This window comes from Eurytemora carolleeae, unplaced genomic scaffold, assembly GCF_000591075.1.
Source record: "Eurytemora carolleeae unplaced genomic scaffold, Eaff_2.0 scaffold461, whole genome shotgun sequence".
NCBI lineage: Eukaryota > Metazoa > Arthropoda > Copepoda > Calanoida > Temoridae > Eurytemora > Eurytemora carolleeae.
This window is the reverse complement of record NW_019397939.1, coordinates 223580-235159: the sequence shown is the minus strand read 5'-3', so window position 1 is coordinate 235159 and position 11580 is coordinate 223580. Positions and strand designations below refer to the sequence as shown.

General features: G+C 31.6%; 1 protein-coding gene across 1 annotated transcript; it reads right to left on the bottom strand.

The window, feature by feature from the left end:
* Window positions 1–405: 405 nt before the first annotated feature.
* Window positions 406–1410, bottom strand: LOC111716403 (uncharacterized; the record flags this gene model as incomplete). Its single annotated transcript, XM_023491855.1, has 3 exons — window positions 1332–1410; window positions 513–1278; window positions 406–455 (listed from the first exon to the last, which is right to left on the bottom strand). Coding segments are annotated over exons 1-3 (895 nt in total), but the record flags the coding sequence as incomplete, so codon positions are not given.
* Between the last annotated feature and the right edge of the window lie 10170 nt (window positions 1411–11580).

The window sequence follows — 11580 nt, the reverse complement described above, 5'->3', positions numbered from 1 at the left end:
CTCTAGTTCTGATTCGACGCACAAGTGTGAGAAATTAAAATCCATTTAGTTACATATTGTAAATTCAAAACGTTTTACATCTTCGCAACTGCTCTGTAATGAGAGGATTTTAATCTTACGTTCTTAGCAAAGAAGACTGTCAGTAGCTGTCAGTTAAATACAGAGCGTCCCATATCATATTAGATTATTTCCAATCTTTAACACCAAAATAAACCCTTAATACTCGAAAAACTTATCATTTTCCACAAGAAAATTCTTATATAATTCTAATGAAATTTTCTAATTAGTCCTGATTAGACCCGTTCTCAGTCTAATATGATGTGGGACACCCTGTAAGTGCAATTATGTTTAAACATGCAGTAATATCAGTTATTTAATAAAGGTTGACAAAAAAGATAGGAAAACCTGTAATAATTTTATGCTTCAAATCATCATCCACAATCAGTGACATCTTTCTAAGATTTTAGAGGTAAAAATTATTCTTTGAAATATAGTTTTTACGCATATAATACCTAAGTTTATCATTGTTGGAGGATAAAGCTTGAAAGACTTCATCACATGCAGAGATGAGAGAGTAGATGACTAAAAGAAACATTACAACACTGATAGTAAAAGATAAAAATAGGAAATATTGTCGAAGCTTCAGGTAATAAAATCCGCTGTAAGCACAGACTATCATGCAAGTGGTGTAGTTTGTCAGAATACAGAAATTAAGAGGACTAAACCCACTTTTTAGAATTCTTATCTTCTTCACTAGATGTATGGAACATAACACAGTCTCTGCTTCATCCTTTTTCTTGCTTAAATCAGTAGCCTCCATAATAAAGGAAGTGCAGACTAGATTAGTTGTAATGAAGTAGGCTACCAGAAGCATTGCAATCATTATCTGGCAGAACAGTGTTGCAGCAGTAAAGTAGATCATGTTTTCTTTCATATCCGAACGGAATATCCCCAAAACAGTTGAGGTCAGAAAGATTATAAAATACAAAGCAACCCATTTCTTGGAGTACTTGCTGACATCAAGATCAATTTCAGACTTTTCCACAAGATTTGCCAGTAATCCAGGAATGAACAATGTTAGTGCAACTATGTTCAGGATTACTGTGACTGTACTGGCCAAAATAACTGGATTGTACTCTATCACTTCATAACTGGAAACATATTGAAGATAAATGGAAATTGTGAACAGACCAATAGGAATACAAAACCAGATAATCAAGGAAATAAACATTTTACAGCTGAAAAATTCGTACTTTTTGTTTTGAAGAGGAATTAAGTCTGAAAAAAAATAAAAATTAGCATTTTTTCAATTTCACAAAAATTAAACTTACATAATTTGATGAAAAGTCTTAGAAGCTTCATGGTTGAATGTGGATTGAGACTAGAGTTAAAGCTTGTGTTGTTACCCATCAGCAAACATTTCTCTGTTTACTCAACTTCTATAATCTACATCTATCTTTATACTTTGATTGTCTGTCCGTCTCTTTGTTTATTTGTTTCTCTGTCCGTTTGTATCCAATAAACATCAAAACGGCTGAACTGATTGGGTCAAAATTTTGTGTGGGACCTCACATGACCCCAGGGATGGTTTATGTAACATTAATATTGGAGAACATTTTTTTTGCGGTCAGAGAATAAACAATAATTTATTGAGTTTTATAAAAAAAATTCTAAAAAAAGTTATTTTCAATAATTGTTTGCAATAATTTTTTTATGTCCCTTTTTTGATTTTGATAATATTTGATAATGTATTTTAAGTGCAAACTAGCCAGGAGAAGAAGGTCAATTTCAATCAACAATAATGTTAGAACTATTACGACTTTGTGACCTAGTATCTCCTCTAGTTCTGATTCGATGCAGTGTTAGAAATTAAAATCCATTTGGTTACATATTGTGAATTCAAAACGTTTAACATCTTCGCAATTGCTCTTTAAATGAGAAGATTTATGATAAAACATTTAAGATTTTAATCTTACGTGGATTTTACCTTAGTTTGACGTGGGGCGGCGGGGAGGGGGGAGGGGCGAGATTGGTGTTTACTGTTCCCTGTAGAAATACATTGTGGATATGCTAGCCCATGCTAGCCTAAACTATTGAAAATGTACCAACAAAATTAACTCTCATCACTTTTCTTACTGATTCCTTCCCCCATTTCCCTTTTATTATATCTTTATATACACCATTTCTCTTTATATCTTTGTATCCTTCCTTTCCCTTTATATCTTTGTATCCTTTCTTTCCCTTTATATCTTTGTATCCTTCCTTTCCCTTTATATCTTTATATCCTTCCTTTCCCTTTATATCTTTATATCCCCCCTTTCCCTTCATATCTTTATACCCTTCCTTTCCCTTTACATCTTTAAATCCTTCCTTTCCTTTTATATCTTTATATCTCCTATTCCCTTTTTATCTGTATATCCTTTCTTTCACTTTATATCTTTATATCCCCCAATTCCCTTTATATCTTTGTACCCTTCCTTTCCCTTTATATCTTTGTATCCTTCCTTTCCCTTTATATCTTTATATCCTTCCTTTCCCTTCATATTTTTATATCCTTCCTTTCCCTTTATATCTTTATATCCCCCCTTTCCCTTTATATCTTTATATCCCCCCTTTCCCTTTATATCTTTATATCTCCTATTCCCTTTATATCTTTATTTCCTTCCTTTCCCGTTATATCTTTATATCCCCCCTTTCCCTTCATATCTTTATATCTCCTATTCCCTTTATATCTGTATATCTTTTCTTTCACTTTATATCTTTATATCCCCCATTTCCCTTTATATCCCCCCTTTCCCTTTATATCTTTATACCCTTCCTTTCCCTTTATATCTTTATATCCCCCTTTCCCTTTATATATTTATCCATCCCCCCTTTTCCTTTATATCTTCATATCCTTCATTCTCTTAATATCTTTAATTATATCCCCCCTTTCCTTTCATATCTTTATATCCCCTTTCCCTTTATATCTGTATATCCCCAATTTACTCTTATTTCTTTTTGAAGAATTATAGCAGCACTCTCAGGGTCCTTTGGGAGACAGCCACCTATGCAGTCAGTTAATAATTCCTAACCTTTTAATTCCAAACCTTTAACAAACCTGCCATCTTAGAATACGATATTATTTAAGAAAAGTCTTGGAAATTTTGAGAAAACACTTTTTCTTCATGAACTAAAAAAAAGGATTTTAAGAAGGTTTGTGTTAAAAACGAAACTAGAATGGAATAATGGAAATAACAAGAAGATGACATCAGAAAGAAACAATAAATAATAAAAATAAAAATAAAAAAAGCCTCGAAGCAAAAGTAAAGAAGAGGGAGGAGAAAAGGAAGGATTTGTCTAATGTACACTGTTAATTGTCAAAAATACCCTCTACACTGTTATTTGTCAATAATCCCCTCAACACTGTTAATCGTTAAAAATCCCCTCTACACTGTTAATTGTTAAAAGTCTCCGCTAAACTGTTAATTGTTAAAAATTCCCACCACAATGCTTGTTAATTTACAAATTCCTACTGCACTGTTAATTAATGAAATTCCCTCTACACTGTTAATTTTGTAAATTCCCACCAGACAATTATTTGTAAAGAACTAACTCTATAATTTTAATTGTTAACCAATTAATATTAATTCATTAATTATCAAAGTACGTAGTAGTACCTACAGTGTACAATTCAACTAATTCTTATGTGCTCTTTTAAATAAGAATTTTAACCTTTTACTTCTGCAAACGTAATTTCTTTTTAATTTAACATATTAACAGTTAATGTCTTTATTATGATCTTAGTTGATTTTTAACAATGAACATTCTTAATACCATTTACACCATATTGTGTTTCGTTATCGTAACATATGATGAAAATGCCAAAAAGTAAAGTTCCAGAGAAATAATTATGATAAAACTATGTTACCATGTTTAGCAATAAAAAATGTAATGTAGTGCAAAATGTACAGTATACCACATATCCCAATTGTCACAAGAGGTTCCAAGGAACGGGGTAAACGCGCGAGAAGGAACAGGCATGCACGTTCTTAGCAAAGCATTCGGAAGGCTTAAACTCACTTTGCTCTGGGTGCAACCTTATACAAAAGTACAGGCTGTCCCACGAAACATGACCATAGCAAGACGACTTGAAAGTCGTTTTTGATATTTGAATTTATTCTATCTACTTTAACATGTATGATTCTTGAAACAATTATCACATAATTCTCATGGTTACTATAAGGCTAACAATGAGCAATTGCTTTTTATATCAAGTTAAGTAAACTGGATATTAATAAAGTCCAAACTAATGAATCAACATAGAACGGAAACCCTTCTGCTAGTAAAGACTTTTAGTGCACCAGCAAACTGCAGTTAAAAGGGGAATTTTTCAATATTGATAATTAAAGAAAAGAGCACCAAAAACTATTTATTACTTTACACTACACTTCACACTAAACACTCTACACTCTACACTTCACACTTAAAACTCAACACTTTACACTCAACACTTCACACTTAACACTCCACACTTCATAATTCACACTCCACACTCCAAACTCCACACTCCGCAATCTGCAATCTACACTTTACACTTTACACTCTACGCCCTACACTCTACACTCTACACTCTATACTCTACACTCTACACTCTACACTCTACACTCTACACTCTACACTCTACACTCTACACTCTACACTCTACACTCTACACTCTACACTTTACACTCCACACTCTACCCTCCACACACTATACTCTACACTCTACACTCTACCCTCCACACACTATACTCCACACTCTACACTCTACCCTCTACGCTCTACACTTTACACTCTACACTTTACACTCCACACTCTACATTCTACTCTACACTCTACACTCTACACTCTACACCACACTCTACACTCCACACTCCACACTCAACACTCTACATTCTACACACTCTACACTCCACATTCTACACTCTACACTCTACACTCTACACTCTTCACTTTGAACTCTATACCCTACACTCTAAATTCTACACTCAATCATGCACTCTATATATGTCACTTTTTTACCTCTTTTCAAACTGTGAAATAAATTATCTAATTAGGTAACCAACCAAATGATTCAAATTGATTACTGATTAAATACTAATTGATAAAGCTTGTACTATTTCTTGATAAAAGTCATTATATAGATAATATATTATACACAATGAAACCCTGAATAACGAATACATCGGAAGAATTTATCAAATGTCGTCTTGACAATTTTTTTAATGAATTGTATACTATATTACGTAAATTTCAGTATTTGCGAAAATAAATAAATAGCAATGAATATGAGAAAACAGTTTTAAAGAGTTCCATATAATCATTTAATTAAAAAACTAAATATCTGCATCATTCCATTGTCAGAAAGTGAAGAACACGACATTTGATGAATTCTTTCGATGTATTCTTTATTAAGGGTTCACTGTATGTAGATTTAAATCTAAATATAAAATTTATACTAAAATTCACAATCTTAACATCAAATATTTGTGTGTCATATGAACATAGCTAAGGTTTTAGAATTTCTTAAATTCCATTTTATGAATAAAATCATTAGATTTTGACTAACTTCAAAGGAGTATTTTGTGAAAAGTTTACGTGGGGTCAGGCTCAATTCAATATAAAGTTTTGAAATATTACAGTTAAACTCATTAATATGATATATCTGAACGATTTATATAATGTAAGCTGTAAGCTGTATTTTCCTAGAAGTTTTCTACCAGAAGCTTAACAGGGATATGGAATGTATAGTTTACTAAAATACTATACAAATTTCTGTTTTGAGAGCCAAAGTTTTTATGGGAAATAAAAGTTCTAAAGATAAATAAATAGCCCTGAAATGCACGACACATATGTTATACAAAATAAAAGATAATTAGGCGCTACACATCACATAACTCTCAGTACTCTCAGCGGCATAATCAAGTGAAAATTAATAAAGACGACATTTTAAAAATCTTCCGATGTATTCATATTAATGAGTTAAACTGTATAATATATGAATTTTGGTAATTTGTTGGGTAATAGTAATGTAGTTTACATATAGTATTCTTTTTTTCAAAACGATGTTCTTTGACCACAAACTGTGTCTCTAGCTTTCTAAATTTAATTGATGTTACTTTTTTTATTCAGCCTGACCTCCTTTTATGTTTTGCTATCACTCCCTTTAAGAAATATTGAGAGGATAGATTTTGCAATAGATTAGAACTGAAAAGGAAGAATTTCTTTCAGGGGTAATTGTTAAATCAACAATACTAAGCAGATTGAGTATGTGTTTAAGTGCACCTTTTTATTTGAGCAGATGCAGCATTTTGTCAGCTATTAAATGTTATTCTGAATCTCTTGATGGCCTGTTAAAGGTTAAAATATATTCTGAATCTCTTGATGGCCTGTTAAAGGTAAAATATATTCTAAATCTCTTGATGGCCTGTTAAAGGTAAAATATATTCTGAATCACTTGATGGCCTGTTAAAGGTTAAAATAAATTATGAAACTCAGAGTAACCTGTGATGCTTATTGGCAGGGTATTTTTACTGAGACACGTCTGTTAAACCCCTTTTTAAGAGACTATAACAATATTCTATGTTACTCCATTGCAAGGTTATAATGCAAGGAAAGTTAATTGCAGTTGTGAATACTTTGTGTACATATTGAAACAAGTTATCTCTGGGCGGTTATTTGTAAATAAGAATAGATGCATCATTGTTATTAATACTCTAGTATCCGAGGAGATTAAAAGCATTAACCCATTAGTGACGAGAAAAATAGTTCTTTCTGATCTTGCTGAAATTCACAGGGTTAACTCATTATACTGTCCATAGAGTAGATCTAAAGTTTCAATTTTGTTCAATGAAGGGAAGTGGAGATACAAAACCCAGCCAATTTTGTCCAGCTCAGCATCGGTCAAAATTAACCGCCCAGTCAATTTTGACCGTCTGCAGTAGGAAACGGTAAATTTTTTCCAGCTCAGCATGGTCAATTTTGACCGTCTGCAGTAGGAAACTGTAAATTTTGTCCAGCTCAGCATCGGTCAAAACTAACCGCCCGGTCAATTTTGACCGTCTGCAGTGGAAACGGTAAATTTTGTCCAGCTGAGCATGGTCAATTTTGACCGTCTGCAGTAGGAAACGGTAAATTTTGTCCAGCTCAGCATGGTCAATTTTGACCGTCTGCAGTAGGAAACGGTAAATTTTGTCTTAGCAAAGCAGCACAATGGGAACTTCTTGCAAGTTTGTGAGTTTCTTTGTCAAAGGAATCCATTTAGCTCCATTATCGCGTTCAATTGAATCATATTTTCTAGACAATTAAATTTGTATATATAGTCAACTTAAAAAACAATGGTAAAAAAGGATTGATCAGTGTCCGAATTTAATAAATTTAAGCCGCGTCTCAAATCCCCCAAAAACCCGTTTCAATTGAGGGCTGACTTAAATCTTGAAAAATTCAATACAATTTAAAGTTGAACCAACCATATTTGAACCGCGGCTTGAATTTAAACCGCAGCTCAAATTCTTTAAATTCGGCCTCAGTTTACTCACCCGAACATAAGATATATTTCCCAACAGCTGACATAGTTGGATAATATCGTAGTATTTAAACTAGCAATCTGGTTCCTGGATTCCCAGGATCCATCAACATTATAGTAACACCTATGTAACAAGTATAACCTAGCATAATTAGAGATGAGTATTGTTTTTTTTTAACAAACCTTGGAATAAACTGAAATTTTTTAAAAATCAATTTTTTAATGAACTTTTGAGAAAACGATCTAATTTGAATGAACACACAATTTAATTATAAAATCCCTAAGTTAGAAAACGAACAGAGTAAGGTGGAAAGTGAACAAACAAAATCAAACTTTTTCTGATCAACTGAAAAAAAAACGATCGGGGTTGTTAATGAAAAAGGAATGAAGAAATTGAAAATTTAACTAAGGCGTAATAAAGTTTTTTGAAAATATTTAGGAGAATCTTATATTCATAATTTTGATTTAAGAACTATGAGGATACTGATTATATGTAAACATGCAATAATGGTGATATAATTTTTATTCATTCCATTGCAGTAATAGACATTTCCATTTAACACAACTGCACCACCTTAAAAATATATATTTTTTTGTATTATTTTTCGACGCATATCTATGTGGTTAATATTTCATAATATTTTTGATTTTTTTTTTAATAACTTTCGCTGGAGCTGGATTTTTGAACATTCCTGGAAAATATGAAAATGTTTTCTTCATTATCAAAAATCCTTGAAACGTTCTTCAGTATTAGTCGTTTATAACAATTTTTTCCTAACAGACGCAACAGATAGAATTAAAATTAGTAGGGATCAAAAGCGCTTTTTAATCGCAATAAGCCTATACCCCCTTTCATTTTTCACGAACACTCCCTTTAATGCTGGGATTTAATATTTTTATATAATATTGTTATGTTTTGCTTCCAAAATGTATTTTGGGAAATAGCAGGAATAATTACAATGATAAGACTAAAATATATCCGACAGTTTAAATATGTCTGAGACTGTTAGTCCTGATATCTTATAAAATTTTACTGTTGAAAAATCATCTTAACCCTATAAAGGCTGGAGGGTCTGAATCTATGTATCTAGAAAAGGACCTTAGAGAATAGCTATAGGGTTGAAATGCATGTTCATAGCCCAATTTTATGGCCAGCTCAAAGAAAAAAAAATAGACTGACAATTTTAATAGTTTGGGTGCTAGGGAGGGTAAGAAAAATGCCGAAAAAATGCCTAAAAAAGGGTCAAAAAAATGAAAATTTATTTTTTTATTTTAAACAAATATTAAAGTGTGACACATGTTTCTACATGTGTTTTTCAGGAGCTTCAAAATATAGATCTGCAGCTTTAGTCACAAAAAAGTTATGGGCTATTTTAAATTTTTCCCCCCGGCCCTGTACCCTACCCTATAAATAAAAAAAATATTTTTTTAACAAAAAATCCTTTAAATTACTTTTCATTAAAAGTCACAAAATTTCACGGTGATAGTGTCAAAAATGAGAGTGCCAGGACAAAAAAAACTACAGGGCGGGGGGCACCAAACGCCCCCCCCCCCCGTCTGTTTAGGGTTAATTGTACAATGTACAATGTACCAAGATAAAAATAGATATAAAAGCAGAAAAAATCAACGGACAGCAAAAATTTAAAGAAAGATTCAACCAGGAATTAGTGACACAAATTATAGATGTAATTATATTTTAAATTAATTTAATCAAATCTTTTAAAATTGACGTTTCCTAACCTTAATCTAAAATTATATAAAAAATCTGACCTCCTTTCCTATATTAGGATCCAAGCTCTGTAGGTCTGGGTATATTGCAAGGATACGACTGTGCTCCACTTGATCCTTCAACAGATATAAATGCATAATTTCAGAATTTTCATAAAAAATAATCTTTTAATTCTATACATTAATGTGTTTACCTCGACCAATCAATTCTCCTAAACACGTTTTTGACTAAAAACCATTTCCAAAACTTAAACTAAATTTTACAACAGGAATGAACAATTAGAATATTTTAGTTTAGTATAATATAATATAAATTCGAGTTATTTTTGTTGGTAGAATGAGGATAAGAAATAAATAAAAAAAAACCATTAAATTTAAAAATAATTTAGTCTTTGTCACAAACTTAAAATTGCTAATTCCTATATCTTTGGGACCTTGTGAGCTAATCCTGTAATGTTTCAAACTAAGATTATCTAATCAAATTATCGAACTCAAATCATATTTTTAGAATACTTAAGTCTACAGCAGAAATATAGGGATTAACAAAATCAGAGTTTGTGGCAAAAACTCAGTCTCTTAGATATTTTCAATATAATTTCCATCAGGAAAATTAGGAGAACCAAGACAGGTAAAAAGTGAACATTCTACAGTGATAACCAGAAAACTCTGGAATAGGAAGTCGACTTTTAAAGTCAGACCTTATTATCGCGTCTTCAACTCTATATGGGAATGCCACAATTATAAAGTTTCAGGTCGTCTTCACAGTCTCATCATTTCTAGGAAACATTTAGTCTCCGACAAACCGATGGCGAACATATAAAGTCCAGAATTATTTACCCCACATCTTCGCCATCGGCACATATAGTCGGTAAAAATGTTTCCTGGGCTTGTATATATAAGGTGTCCCATATCATTTTAGATTATCTCCAAGCTTTAATGCTAAAATAAAAACTTAATACTCGAAAAAACTAGTAATTTTCGCAAGAAAATTCTATATTAGCCTTATTCAATTTTTTCAAAATGATTCTTTTTTCTTAAATTTTCTGATTAGTCCCGAAAATCGTAATTTAGAGTAGAACTTATTAACAGTTATTATAGAAAAACAAATATTTTCGTTCTTTAGGCCCATTGTGCTATTTTACATGAAAGTTGTTGCAGGTATAAACTTTTCAGATGTCAACCCTGCATCTATATCTACCTGATCTGTGGGACAGGTCAGTTCACCTGTTGAACAATTTTACCAAAAATAATATTAATGAGGTTTATTCTGAATATTTGATTATAAAATAAGTCTGGTTCCTTATTCCTATGTTCTCTCAAAGAATAATAATGTAAAAAATTATAATGTAAAAATAAATGTATACAAATTCCAAAGATAATAGATTATGCCTAGGGTGGAATTTACTCGAAAGTGTAAAACGGCCATTTTGTACTGTTTCCATACTGCAGGTGTACTTCACACATTTGTGCTATATAACCTTTCGGGCCCTGGAACATCATTTTATAGAAAAAGTTTTCTTGAAAATTATTTATTTTTCTCTAAATCAATTTGAGGTAATCAAGCAGCAAAACCAATATTTTTGGAAAAATAAAGATACCAAAATATTAAAATTGAGGATGAGGAAGGTAAATAATTATTAACTCTTTAATTTCAATTTCACAACTTTTACACAGTGGGACTCAAAAAACTGTTAAATGGAAGGACAACATTTAAGCAATCTAATAATGTTTGCCAAGTTTTTAAGTCCTTTTAGAAAGTAAAATTGCTCTGAGACAGCTAAGGGGCAAGCGGAAAGGGGGGAAGCAACCCAAGAAAATTGGGGGAAGCTTCTTTATGTAGAAACATGACAGTTAGTGAATAGTTTAAAATGTCTTCTTCCATAATATATTAAGTTGTTAATTACCAAAGAGACTAATAAAAGATATTATATGGCAGTAATTTTGTATTAAAATTGATTTCAAAGTAAACTTTATTTAAGTAAAACAACTGTCATGTTTCGTGGGACACCCTGTATCTCGTGTTTGAACTTTAAACAAAATTTGCGAGCCCAAGACCCCCCTCCAAAAATACCAAAAAAAAATTCATGGCTCTATTGATTTTTTTTTAAAAGGTCAAATAATTCAGGAGATATAGGTATTTTAATAATCAAGTATTTGCGTTTTTTGGATCTGTTAACAGTAACACCCAGATCTAACTTTAAACATGATTAAATTAATTTTAAAATAATGCTGTTGATTTACAAAATCTTAAAAGCCCTGAAAGCAGATAATTTGACAATGATTATATTTAATACATTTTTTTGGGA